This window comes from Lonchura striata, chromosome 1 (assembly GCF_046129695.1).
Source record: "Lonchura striata isolate bLonStr1 chromosome 1, bLonStr1.mat, whole genome shotgun sequence".
NCBI lineage: Eukaryota > Metazoa > Chordata > Aves > Passeriformes > Estrildidae > Lonchura > Lonchura striata.
In genome coordinates this window covers 111,466,958-111,485,297 of record NC_134603.1, presented here as the reverse complement: position 1 = coordinate 111,485,297, position 18,340 = coordinate 111,466,958, and the positions used below count along the sequence as shown (strand labels likewise).

The 18,340-nt window shown below is 35.9% G+C and overlaps 1 protein-coding gene across 3 annotated transcripts in view; it reads left to right on the top strand.

Moving 5' to 3' along the window:
- The window catches only part of LARS2 (leucyl-tRNA synthetase 2, mitochondrial), an 82,051-nt gene that overhangs the window by 37,555 nt on the left and 26,156 nt on the right, over window positions 1–18,340 (top strand). The window contains exons 8-14 of one of the 3 annotated variants that reach the window (XM_021547917.2): window positions 1,780–1,887; window positions 3,388–3,547; window positions 6,673–6,777; window positions 9,460–9,575; window positions 10,498–10,781; window positions 13,884–13,982; window positions 16,786–16,923. In XM_021547917.2, the coding sequence (XP_021403592.2) occupies window positions 1,780–1,887; window positions 3,388–3,547; window positions 6,673–6,777; window positions 9,460–9,575; window positions 10,498–10,781; window positions 13,884–13,982; window positions 16,786–16,923 (1,010 nt within the window). The remainder of the gene's footprint in view (window positions 1–1,779; window positions 1,888–3,387; window positions 3,548–6,672; window positions 6,778–9,459; window positions 9,576–10,497; window positions 10,782–13,883; window positions 13,983–16,785; window positions 16,924–18,340) is intronic. The other 2 variants (XM_077786692.1, XM_021547918.2) reach the window with 2 other exon arrangements.

Here is an 18,340-nt window from a genome sequence, read left to right as displayed (position 1 = left end):
GTTGTATTTTGTGTGACAGGTGTACAACAGAACAGTAATTTTTAAAAGTTCTTATAATAACTTCTGTGCATCTCACTTTGAAATTAGTTAAGTATGTCATTAAAATACACCTTGAAATGCATTTTTGGAGAAGAATTAAGTGTGCATTCACTAATTATCCACCTACCTACAGTTTTGTTTGAACAGCACATAGTAGCTACTGTCCATCCTTGCAGGTTGTTAGTAATTACCAAGATAATAAAGAGCTTGCATATTTGATGTTGAGAGTCACAGCCAAAGGAGAAATTATTCAACATGTTGCCTTATTCTTAGATTTTAACTGTAATTGTTCAGCATATTCACCATCTGTCCAAATGACTCATGCCTCTGGCTGTACTTCTGCCAAAGTAAAGATTTTGGACAATCACAGTATTCATAACAAAAACGTGAAGTGTTATGAAGTGAAAAATGAGATGAACTTTAAGCTGTCTGTCTTTTCCTTTACATTGTTATAGATGCCATTTATTAAAATCATGCTGTTCAAACTTTTTAGACAAATACCAGTTGACTCGGAACAGACTTTTATGCTTCCATTCCACATGTCAGAAAGCACATAAATATATAGATTTATCTCTTGTTGAGTGCAAATATATAAAAGTTACAAATTGGCTGTTGGACATTATGGCTAGTAAAGGAGACAACACTGAATTTCTTCATTGCTGCATAGTATAGAACCATTTAGGTTGGAGAAAACCTTTGAGATCCTCAAGTCCAACCATTAAGCCAGCACCGCCAAGTCCATCTGTAAACCCTGTCCCTAAGCACCATGTCTGTGGGTCTTCTAAATACCTCCAGAGATGATGACTCAAGCACTTCCCTGGACAGCCTGTTCCAAAGTTTGACAACCCTTTTCATGGTGAATTTTTTACTAGTATCCTCCCCTGGTGCAACCTGAGACCATTTTCTCTGGTTCCATCATTTGTTCCCTGAGAGAAGATACTGACCCCTACTTCACTACAGCCTTTGTGGAGAGTGATAAGGTTCCCCCTGAGCCTCCTTTTATCCAGTCTAAACATTCCCAAGTGCATCAGCCACTCCTCATAAGACTTGCTCTAGACCCGTGACCCCTCTAGACCCAGCTTCATTGCTGGTTACTTATAAGAATTATATTATTATAATATTATATATAATATGAAGCTTTGTTATTATGATTAGTGTTGTTTTGCCAATCAATTTTGCAGCCTGTTATGCTTGGTAAAATATCAATATGAAATATGAAAAAATAGATAGCTAGAAACTATCATGCTATTTTAAGACAGAGCTTGAAAATTTTAGGACATGTTAACACCTTTTGTCTGACTTCAATCTCTAGGCTATTATCTGAAATAACTAATACAAATGTATTACAACTAATACAAATGTAGGCTTCATATCTGCAAGCACATCTGTCAAGTCGTGTTCAGCTCAGTAGGTCGCCGAAGTTACAACCACTGGGAATATTTTCTGTGTTTGTTTTCTTCTAAGATTTTTTCTTCCTGTACCTTAAGGTGTAGTCCATTCAAAAGAAAGGCCATTTTTACTAACAGCAAGGTCCCTGTTGGCAGTGACATACCTCTGGCTTGTACTCTGTTACTTCTATTCTCAGAGAGATTAATTTGAGGTAGCAGCAGTATAAAACCACCTTTTCCAATATTTTTACCAGCACTTTACCATTTTCTTGTTAGTTATAATTAAACCCATAGTATTCATTTGTATGCTTACAAAAGCTGAATGTCTTCATTCTTTCTTTTATTGCTTAAGGCCATGTTTGATGCTTTATCTGATCTCCCTGAGTGGTATGGTATTAAAGAAATGCAAGCAAATTGGATAGGTGATTGCATTGGGTGCTGTCTTGACTTCTTGCTGAAGGTAAGCCAGAAATTTCATTTGCTGCTCTCTTGGTTGGGCTAAGTGCAAATGTGTGATGGGAATGGATTTCCAGATCTTAAAAGCTTGAAACTTCCTAAAAAAGATTATCATTATATTGATGCACAGACCAGCACAGATTCCTGGAGAACAGCACTTGAGGATTGAAGAGATACTCCTTGCTATCCTGAGGAAAGGGTTTATGTGTTCAAGTGGATGCAAATTGGCTGTGTATGTTTATGCCAAAATACATGCCAGCTAATAAGCTTCCCTGAAAGCCAGAATATTTGTGCCAAGTGCACTATCAAATAGCACTGCAGATGTCAGCTAGGGTCTAGTTGAGCTTTTGCATTTTTCTGCATGGCACCTTCTCTGTCAGACCCAGGCTGACCTCAGGCAAACTGCTTTGCTTACATTTGTCCATTATTTCGCTTACTATATCCCATAATTAAAATAATGGAAACCACACCATTAGGTAGTGATGGAGCTACAGAGAAGTCTAGATAGAAAGAAAGGAGAGGAAGGAAAAGGAAACCTGAAAAAAATTATCTACAGAAGGACTTCAGATTTCCCCTTTTTTTGTCAAGAGATGAACAAGGCTCCATGAATATGATAGGGAGAGAAGAGATTCTCTGATCAAATTTTATCCCTTGTACTTTAAAGCTTTATTGTGATTATTTACTTTGGTCTAACATTCTAAAAGTCACTTCTTATTTTAAAGTACTGAATTTTTCATAACTTCAAATTGAGACAAATTAAACCTTTTAAATACCTCTGATTTGCTCCCTCCTAAAAGATGCAGTATTTGTATTTGTATAAATAACTTTGTATTAAAGTTGTTTTTATCAATTGTTTTGGAAATTTTCTATCAATACTTATTACAGAAAAATTTCCTTCCAAACACCCATATACTCCACAGTTAGTTGAGCTAAGATATAAACCTTGTTGGTAGTTCCAGGTGGTAATTCTTAAAAAGTCTTTGAAGTTTACTATTTACATTTTATGTCCAATGGTTGTTGTGCCACCTTTTATTATTTTATTTTTGTACATAATTTGCAGCATCAAAGAAGTATTGTGTAAAGTCATATTGTAGCTTAGAATATCCTAAATTCTCTTCAGATTTCAGAGGCAACATCTTCCTTCAGTTTCGTGGAAGCAAGGCAATGCATATGAAAAGTGAATAGAAGGATTCTGTGTGGCTTAGCCAGGGATTGAGTCTATTTTAGCAGCACAGTGCAATATTGCATATGGGATTAGAATTGTATTTTTATAGATATATTTGGATAAACTAAGGAAAGACTGTACAGCAACCTTCTCGAGGCCTAAAAGTAAGCTTTGTCAAGGTTTGATTCTGGAAAATTTCTATAGTGGGAATGTGTCTGGCTTTGGTATTTGGATCTGTGTATTTATGTAGGGTGATGTAGACTCATTAGCTGTATGAAAAGAAAGGGAAATCTATAACCACTGCACTGCCAGTAGTAATTTTTTTCTGCTTTTTTTCAGGTTAATGGCAAAGTAACAGAAGAGAAGCTAGCAGCTTACACCTATACACCTGAAGCCATTTATGGAGCTTCCCATTTATATATCTTACCAACTCACAGACTGCTGCATGGGAATAGCAGTCTCAAGGAAGTCTTTCAGAGGGAGTTCATCGCAGGGAAAGGTGGTATTTTTCTCATGCTGCAATTTGTTGTAGAAGAGCAACAATTATAGAGAGGGATCTTGAATGTGCATCAAGCTGAGCGGGAGCTGTTCCTGTTGGGAGCAAGCAGGCCTTTGATTCTTGCTGTGTCACACAGTGTCACATCAGCCTGTCCTGGCTTCAGATGTGGCAAGAGCAGCTATGCTACAATTCTCCTTTTTATAATAAACTTCGTAGTATATACTTGTTTCTTCATCTACCAGAAATTAATAGTCCAAATTTGACTCTGTCAGCCCATTGGAAAATCTCATGTCTATGTGGTAAATTGCCATTAGTACAAAGACAGCAGAACTAATTCTTGCACCACCAATGTTTACTTCCTGTCATAAGAAATCTAAAGAGGTCAATATATCACTAATATATTTAGTTTATTAAAAAAAATAAATAAAAATAAATTATCTGGTTTTATCACTAATACATAGCAAAGTGGATAACTGATAGTAAAATAATACTCTACTATTCAGATCCATTGTTAATTCAAGACTCTAATGGAGTCAATTCGTAGTATCCCTATGGCAGTTCATGACTTGGACAGTCAACTGACAATGCTTTAATTATTGTTAACTGCTTTGCTGAAGTCTCCAACCACCAATTCTACCAATTCTACTTGTATTTAGCTTGCATGGTCTAGTATTTTTTTATTGTTTGGAAAACCTGGAAATGAGAATATTATATATATATATATATATATATATATAATATTTTTTGTTTCTACATCAGACTGGTGTTTAATATTTGCTTTTTCCCTTACTGGTAAATTGTCTGTATAACATCTGATTTCAACAGCATCTTGTGGGAAATTGTGTTGGTTGTACAGAACCTGCTTTTTTAAGTACTTCTTTTCTACCTTAAAAAAGTTTGCTTGCTAGTAGAAAAAAACATGGAGCCTGACTGTGTTAGTTACATAAAGCCTTTGTCTAAGAGGTGAGAAAAGCTTGGAGAATTTTGGAGAACAAATTTGCAGTTCTTGCAGCTGAACTAAATCAAAGCACTAACTGCACAAACACAAATTCATGCATATGCCTGTGCCTTTGTTGGATCTTGTGCTTTAAACCAAACCACGTGCAAAATTTGCTTTTAATAAGGATAATTTGCCTTTAATAAGAATATTTTCATATTGGTTTTTAGGTGGAAATACTTGCAAAAGCTTTTTTGTGTGTCTGTTAGCAGTAAGCTTAAAGCTTTTGGCTGAGTTAAATTAAGAAACTCTGAGTTGAAAAAATGACAGCCAAAAGTCCTCAAAACAGAGGCACAATTTCACATAACTCTGCTATTGTATACTCCTGCTACTTGTGAATATACTTACAGACATTCTTCAGTTGAAATTAGCAGAGATTGGCATTTTACATATGAAAGGCCAACAATGGCATTTAAATTAAAAAAAAATTTGGGTGGCCTTATATAGACCTTATTTTCACATTAACCAATACGTTAAAAAAAATTCCTCAGTAACACTGGTAATTTAATTTAATGTAATTGTTTTCTTTTCAATGGGCCTAGTCTTGCAATTCCTTTTCTTCACTGTGTTATCTTTTAAATTTCTCTTTTAAATAATTAGGAGGGTATGTTTTAGGAGAGAAAAGAAAGTTATTGTATAGCAAAACCTTTAGTCCTAAAGTACATGTCTGTATTTTAGGTTACTGTTATTTAAATAGATGGAACAACCAGCTGTCAAACATTCAATTATTTTTTGCCTAGAAAAATGTATGTTAATTTAGAACCTGGTAAGTCTAATGGTTTTGACAACAAGAGGTGCCTGAGATAAAGATTTGACCTTTATGTTGTTCTTTATCTCATTATAATATTCTGCATACATTCTCTTACACTTGTACCTATACCACTCTCTCTTTTCTCTTATGATGATAATGATTTGAGCAAATGAGCACAGGAAAGAGCACCTTCATAAACTGCAGTTATTATTTTGGGTTCCAGCATAAAATGAAAATTATTGCTGGGTGGAAGAGAGAAGTTATTTTTAAAAGCAGTGTCCTGCCCACTCAGCTTCCTGCTCATGATGCTTTTTGGTTAGTTGCTTTTAAAAAATTAAATTGTCCCTTTTGTACCTTTTTTAAACAGAGGAAAGCTGCATGTGGTGCTTTGAATGGGGAAATTTTCTTTATAATAGGAATACCTCAGACACGTAAAATTTGGAAAAGTAGTAATCAGAAATAAATAAATGTATCATTTGTGTTAAGAAGCATGATGAGCTATAACAGCCCTTTTCTCAAAATTGCTGTTACTTCAAGCAGATTTTATGCATTGCAATACAAGCCTTCGTAGCCTCAGCTTAGCTATGAAGAAAGGTTAAAGGAAGCTCTTAGCAGCCCATATTTTAATGATTGTAATTATCATCAATTTAAAGGCACTGAAAAAGTTAGAAATAGGCCCAAATTGAGATCTGGGATTCAAATCCTCAAAATATGGAGTATTCAGATTTGAATTTCTTCTTGCTGAGCCACCCAATCTGAACATTGTAAGTCAATTTCAGTTTATTAGTTCCCACCCTTAATTCTCTCCTCTCCTCTCCTATCTCCCCTTGCTTGTGGACATTGGGTTCCTTGTCTCTAATATGAATATGAATATCCTGTTTGGAAATTAGTAGGTTACTTAAGTGGCTTTTTAATACAGGTTAGAAAAAAAGATTTCACATGCTTTGTAGTTCTTCTCCCTAAGAAATTAAATCATAATGATACATGCTCCCCTGCAGTTTTATCTGGTTTTTGGTGGGATTGTGTAGCATTGTATGCTAGTACATAAATCAGGGCATACTTAGACCAATTCTTGCAACTTTGTGGCAGCCTGTATTTTGATCAAAGACTATTTTTTTTTGTTATAATCAAATCTTACTCTGTTTTTATAAGGTGTTTTTTATAAGTATGTTTTCTAATAATGAAAATTTTTCAATCTTACTGAGCATTTTAATACATCCGAGCTGTTTTGAAATGTGAATAGGTTTGTCTCTTTTTTAAAGAAAACTTATCTAAAAATCATGTAAGTTTAAGATAAACTGCATTGTAATGGTAAGTGATGTTCTTAGCATATTTTCTGTTATGTTTTAATTATGATATCATTACATTTGTTTTCAGACTTGCTTACTTCAGTGACAGCTGTGAATCTGCTTACCAATCAGGAGATTCCTGTAGTCATCTCAGCAAAAAACAATTTTGATAATTATCTTGATACCAAAATAGGTATGTGACCTTAGATATTTTAGTAGAATAATATGGTTTTCAGTTGCTGTGTTGGAGCACAAGATACTGTTGTAGTAAATATTTGAACCCAGAGGCTCTGTCTCCTGGATTTTGGATTTCTGTTCTCCTTTAGGGAAGAAGGAGGGGAAAAGGAGCTATGTGGAATCTATGTGGGTGCAGAGATTTACAGGATGATAATTTTAAATGGAAGTATTATAAAATTAGTGCATTTAATGAACTACTTTTGAGGATCTGCATATCTTAAGAAAATTGGTTGCCTACAATGTATGTGTTTGGCTGTCTCTCACCATCTGTAATCAAAACAGAACTGTACAATTTTTTGACAAACAACCCTAACTTTTGGCCTTTTTTGTGTCTTAATTTACATAAATTATGTATATCCTAATAGAGAAATGCTTCAGATGGTAAATGTACAAAACTTCCAACTTTGACTTTTATCTAGTAATACTTGTTTTGAGGCCAGTAAAATAGTTCAGGATAGGTAATAATTTTTTTTCAGGTAGTCTTGGACAGTTATCTTAGATCCTTCATCTCTCAAAGTAGCATTTAAGGCATCTGATTTAGAGCTGAGGATCAATAGGAGGGGGAGGGTGTTGATAGAGGATGCTGAATCACCTGCAGTGAGCTTCTGTTCTCAGAGTTGTCCAATGAATCTGCTTGTCTTGCTCCTTTCCTGGACATGGAGACCAGTCCCAAAACTGTGCAGCTAAGTACATACTCTTAGATAATATGATTGTCCTAGGAAGTCAAAGTAGAAATTATACTAAGGTTTAAAAACCATATGTGTTTTGATCTGTACACACCAAGCTCTTTGTTTACTGTTGTGCTTTGCTGTGGTCTTCGCTGCATTGAGAAGGCAAGGTTCAATGCCAATCCTAATGGGAAATAGTTATGTCTTCTTCCCTTTTTCCAGTGCATTCCTTATCCCTTAACTCCTGCTGTTGCCTCCCTGATGCTGATACTTCTTTACTCTCCTGGGGCAGCTGCTTTCACTGCTGCCAATATTGGTTATTTTTGCACAACTGGACTGAATTTAACCAGCTGACTGTGCAAAAATATCTTGGATGACCCTCATAGAGCTGATGGAAATGATCCATTTGGGCTGTATACTTTGCTTATAACATTCTCACATCTTACACTTTACATTTGAATCTATTTTTTGAGAAACAAAGGTTTTCCTCATATAGGAGAAGCCAAATAAGTGAGATACCTAATCTTATTTTTCTTTAAAATCTTCCAGTTTGCTGGCACGTACCTTGGCCTTATGTCTGCTGGAAACAGCCCAGCTCTTCATGGGAAGCTGTGGGTACCAGCTGTTGAGCTTTGCCAGTGTACATTAATAGCATCATCTTTTCAAAAAGAAGCAGACCAAAAAGTGGGACCTGCTTTTTTTCCTTTTGTAGAGCATATTGTGAAGTCACCTGTTGCAGACTGCAGGGTTCTCTGACAAATTAAGATACAAACATTGTTCTTGAAATGGCAAGAGTGTACATCTGCTGGAAAGATAAAATAGCAATATTGTGTTTTTCTAGTTGAGTTACTTGTCACAGGGGAGTTTTGTTTCATTTTCTTTAGTCATCTGCTTCCAAACTTTCACATATTGGCAGAGTTAAAGTATAGCTGGCATTTCACTGCCTGAACTAAGAATGATTGTTAAGCTGGTTTAGTTAATAATTCCAATGTACTCAGCAAATATTTTGAGAACTTTTGTGTGTAGTTTTCTCCAGCTTAATGCTGGCATTGTCTTGTTGGAATAAGTTTCTTTGTCTTTCAAAGATGACAGTAATTGTAAGATGGTTCAAATTATTAATTAAATTATCATTGAAGGGGGAAAATATGCAGAAATATGTGTCTCTGTAAATAATAAATCTGTTAGTATCTTAATATTATTTCAGAATGCATGTGATAATAAAGCAAGTTAATAAATTTCTTAACTCACTGTGAAACCCTCCAGATCAGAATTAAAATGCATGACTGTCCCAAATAATAAAATGCAGAGGGAAAGAGAACTTAAAAGGCTTTAAATAGTGTGAGTTGCGTAACTCATCTGAATAGCTGTAGGAAGTGTTCTCACTAGTTATAGTCTGAATAGCAAACTGATGTTATTTTAATAGTTTCCCTGAGTTGATAAACAAATCATGTCTTTCATAGTAAGTTAAAGGGATAGTAATGTTTGAGACAGTTGTGTTATGGTGAAATTAGATGAATTCTAATTCTAATGATATTCTATTATTTCATAGTTCTATGAAATTAGAGATAAATTAATACTGAAACAGGAAGACTGCTTTTTGTTGAGTCTTTGATTATCGTATTAGCAAATAGAATTAAAGTTTTCATTGTTTAAATATATTATATTTAGATAATATGGTTATATTGAAAATTCTATAATTCTATCCAAATTTTATGGCTTTATTTTTAGTTTTTTCAGAGCCATCAAATTTTCAAACTTTTCTGAAAGAAGGACAGGACATTGATGAAAGTTTGAATTACAGAGGAACTGAGAAATTACTGACTTGTAATTATTGCTGTTTGAATTTCACTGCTTAAAGAATACAAAAACATTTTAACTGTTCTTAAACCATTTTCTTTAACTCTTTTGGAAAATGTAAGTCATTATAAAGAGAGTGCCATAAAAATGAAATGGTTTTTCATCCCTTATAGGAATTCCTAGTACTAGTGCAGAAGATGCTGCAGTAGCTAGGAATCTGGGCATTTCTTTCACTGAAGTCATTGAGACATTGCCAAATGGTTTGGAGAGGGTCATTAATTCTGCAGAGGTGGGTATACAAGTATTGTTTTCTTTTCAGTTTACAGTTATAATGCAAACTAAATCTCTTTTCTCAAGAGTGTCAAATACTTTGTGTGATTAAAGGGATTTTTTTAAAAATCAAGCCAAACTTATGCTGCCAAATTTCTGGGGATAATTTAATGATGAAATATGTTTGCCCTGCTGTAGCAGTAAAATATGTTTTTTCCTTTTGTACATGAGAGGAAGGTTGAACTTTCCTCTGTATTGGTTTCAGTTCTATAATGGAAACTGAATAATTTAACCTGTGTTAAAAGTTGATTCTTATTTCATAACCTAGATAGAATTTTAACCTAAACATGAACATACTAATCCTTCTTCCACAAATTCATTGAAATGTGGCTTCAGCCTTTGTGGTATCATGGATACCACAAAGAGACATAGGAATCTTATCTTTAGGTATAGCTCTTGAAAATATGTACTTTAATAGCAGACATATTACTTCCCAGGTAGGGTCTAAGTGGTTAAAATTTATATGAAAGCAAGAATAGTAAAACCTGAAATGAGCACAGGAGAAGGAAAGCAGTTTTCATTTGCATTTCCTCAGTCTCTGCCTTAAGCTTGTGATAGAATTTTGAAAGTTTTGGTGTATAGCAACTGGTAGAGATATCAGCAGTAAACGCAAATATCTGCCAATAATGGCTGAAAGGTCTACAGGACTCTCTCAGCCTTCTTCTATTCAGACCATCAAGAACATAATCCTTTAAGCAAGAAGGTTCAAATGAGCAGCATGTATGTGAACAGTCTCTTGGACAGCAGGATGTTAACCAGCAGTAAGAGAGAAATTATTATTTTATTTGACTCTCTCTTGGTTTTGTTTGTTCTTGCACTTTTACTGACAGCAACTATAAATCTTTCTTTTTTCACATCTCTTTTCTTTTTTTTTCAATCAGATCACCGGCATGACTCGGCGGGAGGCTTTAAAAGCTATTACTGAGCAGGCCAAAAATAAAAGAATAGGTGGAGACCTAACGAGTGACAAATTGAGAGACTGGTTAATATCTCGGCAGCGCTACTGGGGAACGCCCATTCCAATCATTCACTGCCACACATGCGGTGCTGTCCCTGTGCCCTACGAGGACTTACCTGTGGTGCTGCCCAGTGTGACCACGTTCACAGGAAAGGGAGCCTCGCCTTTGGAAAGCGCCCCAGAATGGGTGAAATGTTCCTGTCCAAGGTAAGTCAGTGCTGTATTTGCTGCAGCCTTGGAGAGCTCGCTTTGCACCTGCCTGTTTCTTGTGCGCTTTCCCAAAGTGTTGGCAAGTGACTGCTCTGAGACTCCAAAATTATAATTAGTTTGACCCAGCACAGGGATTTTTTCTTATACACTCTGTAAAACTGTTTTTCTGCAGCACTCCATGACTACTGCTCTTTTTTCATCAACAAGCTGAAACAAAACTCACTGGTTATAAGTTAGAGGAGAGCAAAAAAAAAAAAAGCAGAATAATTTTCTCAACTTTCCATTTCTTAACAGTATTTATCACTTCATTTATTACAGTTATTTAATTGTCTTTCATCAGTTTTCATATAAAGCTTATAATGATTACTGAATTTGTCCTCTTGTTAAGGAAACTAACATTGCATTTATTTTCTCGCAATAGTCAACAATAAAGTGTTCCCTCAGCTATATAAATATTTATCATAAAGCTGTACTTTAAAGATAGCATCTAATTCAGATTTGAAAGTAAATGCATCCCGTCATCACTGTAATCTTTATTGTTTGTAGTCCATCTGTTCAAGAAATAAAAAGTTTAAATAATGTAGTGAGAGATGTGTTATAAAAATCAGTTGTGTAATCTTGAGAACTGCATAGATATTCTGTACACTGAAGTTTGCCTATAGGTTCTGTGGGAGGAACTGGTAGAGCATAAAGTATCCCAGGGAAGTCTTTCATCAGCAGTGCAATGCATTGCTGCTCCTAGCAGTCTGACCAAATTAATGGGAAGCATGTTTTCAGGCTGCCAGGCAAGGAAATCAGACATATAAATGGCAATAGGGTTCTGACTGATAATTCAGCAGATTCATAACATCTAAATTTATTTTAATATGAGCAGTTCCATGGTTCTCTGGAAACATGTATTTTAAACTTTGTTGATAGCATGTAATTCTTTTGTAAAACAGACCTTTACTCCCATGTTTCTGCATAGAAAATTTCCTCTCAGATGTGCCTATTGAAATTACACATAGTAGAGTATTTTAAAGTGTGACCTTTACAGCAGAGCCTTACTGAATAAGATCCACAGGTTTAGTTAAAGCCCCCAAAAGTGCCTTGGTCTACAATTCTAATTTCAATTGAAAAATTTTCCTATTGTGACTGAAAGTCACTGTGTGCACTCTTGTCTTCCCCTACAACCTTAGTTAAAAATTATTTTATTGTTTACCAGGCAATAACGTACTTTTGATGTATAGCAAATCCTTATGGTTTCTGAATAGTTATTGTGTCTGCTCTGTATAGAAGTTAATCAAAGGCATTTGTTTAGTCATAAATAAAGTCACGCAGGATTAGTTTCTTAGCCTAAAATATAGTAGGTTGCTGAAATTAACTTTTTTTAATTCTCATCTTTATTTGTCTTCCTAATTTTCACCTTTTTGACAGCTCTCATCAGTATGGCTCATCCATGTCTGCTACAGTTTCAAATCATTTGAGCTATTACTTCTGTCTGCAGTCATCCTTGCTTTTCCTTGCTACAAGAAGTGACATCATCCCTTCCCTTAGTTCTTCTCCGCAGTAATAGGGGTTTTTATTAGTTTCATTTAATACCTAGAATTAATAAGGAAAGCCAGATGGAAAGATACAAAAGTCTGAGTATTTGGGTGACAATAATGTTAACAGCCATAAATGGGAGAAGATGCCCAAGTTATTCTTTGTTATACAAGTCCCAGTAATTGTGTTAGTCATCTGAAGATTGTCTAATAAGATTACAGTATTGTGCCTGTAATCACAATATTGATATAAATTGTATAAACTCTGAAAGATGCCCGTGCTGTCTCTGTGTTAGTGAGCCATGTCCATTTAGAGCACAGAGGCATGAAGCAGATGTAATTATGGTTCAATGACTGTAAAGTATTCTTACTTTTGACAGAATGCCATTCTTTTACATTGGCCGAGTCTTTGTTTATATGTACAATTCTTAAAAATTATCTTTCTACACTAAAAAGCAGTTAGAAGTAAAATTCCTTTATTACATTGTTCTCATTGGAAGAAAAACTTGCATGTAGAGAAGGACCAGGAACCGAGACAGAATGAAGGAAAATGTTAAATGGTGATGCTACTGTAAACTTGCCTTGGCAAGCCAGGCTGAATTATCAGGCAGACAAGCAGAGATACATGTTGCAGCTCACTCATCAAGACTGAGCAGAGACTAAATATGCAGTTAGTAAATATGAAATAACCAGTCCACATTCATTATATATAGTTACTACTACTATATACATGTGTTTAAACACATACAACTATTAACTGTGTACATTTCTTACATATAATCAGTGTCATTTATGTACAATAGTGTCACAGATTACAAAGTTTCATTGACTTTAGAATAATCCCATTGTTTTAATAGTAAGAGTTTTAAGAGGGATCATTTACAACAAATGGAAGTTTATTAAATGTGATTATTGGCTCCTACAAACTACAAATATTAAAGGAGAAATTAACAGAAAGTAACCTGAGCTCCTAAAATCTATTTTGAAACTGTTCCTTAGGGCTGCAAATATAATTACAAGCAAAAATCAATTTGCTGTAATCACAAATTAAAATTGTGCTACAAGGTCTAGAAGAGATTTGATCTCAATGAAAGCTGAAACTAAACTAAGTTAATTTTTTCTAGAGATAATAAATGGAATCTGCAAAGACCATTTTGTACAGACAATCAGTGAGAGACAACCACCTGACCTTTCTGCTAAATCTGCTGGTACCTAATGAGTGTGATCTATATTCAGTACCCATTTATGGCAAAGTATGCTTGTCTGTGCTTTTTAGCTTTTAAAATGGCAATTCTAAAAAAATTCCAGGATTGAGAGGGCTGTCCAGTGCAGTGCCATCTTCAGCTGATGCTGGATGTGATGGCTGCTCAGGCTTCTTTTGGCTTTCTTTTGCTATGTTTTGGGAGGGAGAGGGAAAAGGTCAGTCCTGTTACTGTTGTTGGTCTTTTTTTGCACATGTCACTCTTCAGACTGCTCAGTTTTCAATCTAAATGTCTTTGTGGCCACTCTGTCCATGTTTGGATTTTTTTCAGGCTTGTCACTTGTCTAAAAAAAGCTTTTCTCCCCTCTTGTTCAGGTGCAAGGCAGCAGCGCGACGAGAAGTCGATACCATGGATACATTTGTTGATTCTGCTTGGTACTACCTGAGGTACACTGACCCTCACAACACTGACAGGTGAGGGCTGCAGGCACAGGGCCACTGGGGGCAAGCCAGCTACAGAGCAGAAGGGAACAAAGAGACCACACACTCAGATGCTTCCAGCTTCTAGCTGCAGTCTACTGGCACTGTAAATTCCTGCACTGCCCTCATTTTGTGCCTGCCCTTTGGGCCTGAGCACAGCAGAGGGTAGGTGGTGTGGTTTAACCACTGCTGGCATTTAAGTACCACACACATCACGTGGGCTAGGAAGGACAATTAGGAGGAGGAAGAAATTAAAAATCATGGCTTGCATAATAACAGTTTAATAATTGAAACAAAGTATAATAATAATTATTATAATAAAAAGGAGAGGGAGAAAAAGAGAGAGAAAACCTGGGAAAAATAAGTGATGCACTGTATAATTGCTCACCATCTGCTGACCACTGCCCAGGCTATCCCTTAGCAGAGATTGGCATCTCCCAGACAACTCCCCCAGTTTATATACTGGGCATGACTATGGTATGGAATATCCCTTTGGCTAGTCTGGATCAGCCTTCCTGGCCATGCTTCCTCCCAGCTTCTTTGTACATATGCTCTCTGGCAGAGCATGAGAGACCAAGAAGTCCTTGCTTTATGGTACACACTGCTCAGCAACAGCCATAACATCTGTGTGTTATCAACATTATTCTCATACTGAATTCAAAGCACAGCACTATACCAGTTATTCAGAAGAAAAAGAACTCTATTAAAGGCAAAACCAGGACAATATATGGAGCTGGTCTAAAACTGTTATTTGTTGACTCCTATGTCAGGAGATCAAGATCTGACCAGCTCTAGAAGAGCAGGATGTGTAAACACAACTATGTAAGCACAGGAACTACAGGGCAAAGAGCAGAAATTTGCATGAACAGGAATTATAGGGCAGGGCACAGAGAAAATGTTCAGCTGAGGAGCTGAAGTCCTTAGTGGTGGGTGTCATCAGGAATGACAGCCTGCTATGACTCTGAGACTGGTAAATTGCATGGCATGTACCCTCCCTGGCAATGCACTGAGTAGTTCAGTGTGTGGCCAGGCAATGCTGTTCCCCTGGTAAAAAAAGGAATAGTCCAATGTAACATCCAGCTGCCAAACCTGGCACCTTTGCTTATCTCCTTTTAAATTCTGGTGACTCGTGCAGACCTCAAGTGAAGTGGCATCACAGCAATCTCCTGCTGTGTCAGCACTTCCACTACATGCATAATTAATGAAAGGAGATTTTTCATGTGCTGTGGACTAGTGTCTGCAGCATGGAGAGTGTGAGAAAACAGATGTAGTTGTTTAGCTGTTTTTCTGCTTCATAGACTGCCTGTAGTAGTGCTGCTTGATAGCACTTTCTTTTCTCAAAAAGGAATTAGTGCAACATCCCTACTATGTAGTCTGAGGAAGATAGGAAGAATATTTTAAAACATTGATACCACATGATGGGGTATTTGGGCATGTATTTCTTTATTTATTGTGCAGTGTCTGGGAACATACTACACGTACTCTGAATTAATAGTGCTGGGCTGATAATTTTTTTTTGTATTGGCAGCACTAGTTTGGTTAAACTAGAAAAAATATCTTCTGTGAACTCTTTTATTTCATGCCAGTTTTAATTATTTTCTAGTGATAGCATGAATATATTGCTGCTATTACTGAGTGAGGCAGATTGCTTCCTCTCCATTACAGTTTGAAGTATTTTTTGTGTGTGGGCAAGAGGGACTTTTTCAGAAGTTGAAGAATAAATAGTCAGATGTAACATCCAACCGTCAAAGTAACAGCTTAGTGTAGTCTAATCTGTTTTACACTGAAATGAGAACATTTATATGGACTTCTGCACTAAATTGCTGCCTGCATTTGATTTATTTAGTTAGTTCTTTTAACTAAGCTATGCATATGTAAACTCTTAATTTCCATAAGCCATATTTCACTGGTCTACAGTTCAGGAGAATTACTCTGTTGATTCTGGAACCCTATGAACTAGTTAGATTTGATTTGTTCCACTGAAGACATGAATCCCAGATACATTATTTGCTTCTGGGCTCATCTATGAGGAAGGAAGTGTCGCTGTAATAAAAATTACAGATGGAATAATCACGCAGACAGACAAAACAAGTAAATTTATTAGAGCAGGGGCTTGAAGCCTACATTATAGAAAAACTTCTGTACAAATGGTATTTTGTGGGCCCACTACAGGAGACATGGAAATATATAACGAAGCAATAAGCAATGCTGGGAAACCATTCAGGTGACCTCCAACGATATAGTAAATATGCTGTAAATGGCAAATTTACTGTCATTTCATCGAGCATCCTTCAGCTGGAGTGCTGTGGCCCATCTCACTCTACAGAGCGTTCTGCAGCCTTAAACTGCATCATTGCCCCCTAATGGCAACAATGCAAACCGTCAATTTAAACAAATCAACTGTTTTTAAGTGGTCAGGTCTTTTGTCTTTCATTCTAATATATTTGTATATAAAGTTTGCTAAATACAAAAAAATTTAAAGCTGGCCACAGGGTATTTACAAAAAAATCATTTAAAGAGCAGTCAAGCGTTTTCATTGCTTTCTCAGATAATTGCTTGCCTGAAATACAAGAAAATAATCTTTTTGTGGATCTACATCTCAGCAGAAATTAAATTTTTGTCTATAATAAGCATTTTACTTAAAGATATAAAAAGATCTGATAGCAAACTGAAAGTTTCATTACACATGTATTGCTCTCAGTAAACAGTGTTGTCCAGTTAAGGACGGTGAGCAACTTTAGTAGTGCTGATCTTTCTTTTCAACACTGGATTTTTTCCCATAATTTTGTTTTTTCAGGCCCTTTAATAGTGACTTAGCAGACTACTGGATGCCCGTGGATTTGTATATCGGAGGAAAGGAACATGCAGTTATGCACTTATTCTATGCAAGGTTCTTCAGCCATTTTTGCCATGATCTAAAGATGACAAAACACAAGTAAGCCTTACATATTTCCATTAAAATCTTTCTTATTTCATTTGACTTGCAAGAGTATTAGCGGACATGGTTGTGATGGTGGAACATTACATCAAATAAGCCTGTATTTTCCTGCTTTGTCAGTACTTGGTTTCTCACAGTGAGTTGCACTTCCTGTATGTGTTCATACAAACATTTTTATTGCATGAGTATTAACTGGCTCAGAGCAAGTGATAAAGTGCTATTGTAGGTTTCCAGCCTGCAAAAGCATGCACAAACGAGTAACTTCAGACATTCTGTGTAGTGCTATTATTTCAAATTAGGTAACTTCCTACCAGTAATAGCATTAATTCCAGTGGAACCATGCATATGTAAAAAAAAAAAAGCACTCTTATAAGTCACTGTATAATTAGAGCTGAGCAGTACAAAATACTTCTTGATAGGCAAAAGCAATATATTAATCTCATGTCAATTTATTCTTTTATTTAATTAATTTTATATAATTACTTTTAATTATTCTTGTTGATGCTGCTGCTATAGCCTAATTCACTGTTCTCTGTTTTGGTTAGAGGTAAAGTTTAATGAAAGAAGGTGAATAATCTGTTGTTCTGTTCTTTGTCCTCTTAGATAGGTTCTGACCTTGACATCCCCTTTTCCACTGAAATTCAGTTCTTTTGTGCCCTAAAATGCCATCCTTAGCTTGGAGACTACTAGTGGCAGAACAATGAAACCCTGGCCCATGCTCTGTCCTGTTTCCCCATCTGCAGAGAGGACTGAATAGATTGAGTGAAAATTAGTGGCCCCATGAGAAGTGCTCAGTGATTTCTCAGCCACAACTCATATAAATAATTCATTTTTTACAAGTATTCGCTGTAAAAACTTGATGTGAAAGAGGAGCCTAAATATATATATCACTGAACTCACTCAAATGCTGTAGTTTTGCTACAATACTAGAATTTAAGTAGTTGTGAGCCAGAAAAAGATGGACAAGTTACTGCAGCTGGCAGAATGTTTCCCCAAGGTATTTCCTAATTTTGATGAAAATAGTCAGTGTGTTTTCATAACTCATTCTTGGCTGTGCAATAGTTTGTAGTGAAATCTGTGTTTGAAATACTGGATGCACATCATTTGTGTACCTGGTTTCAGTCTGTTGTCGGCAGCTTGTGTAGCTGCAGCAGGAAGGCTGTTTCTTCTTGCCAGAGTGAACCTTTCTAAGCAGACCCCTCCTCTCAAGAGGTGCTATGCCTTCAAGCAGAGAATTTTAAAGCTTTTCCTTGCAAGCAATTTTAGGCTTATTAATTCTACAAAAGGTTTTACAATCCTAATCCATCAGCCATATAATGGAGCTGTAACACAGCAGCAAAATGTTCTTTTGCTAGTTAAATTCTTCAGCCTTCCAAAATGACATTAACAACATTAGTGTCTGAAGTATTGTCAA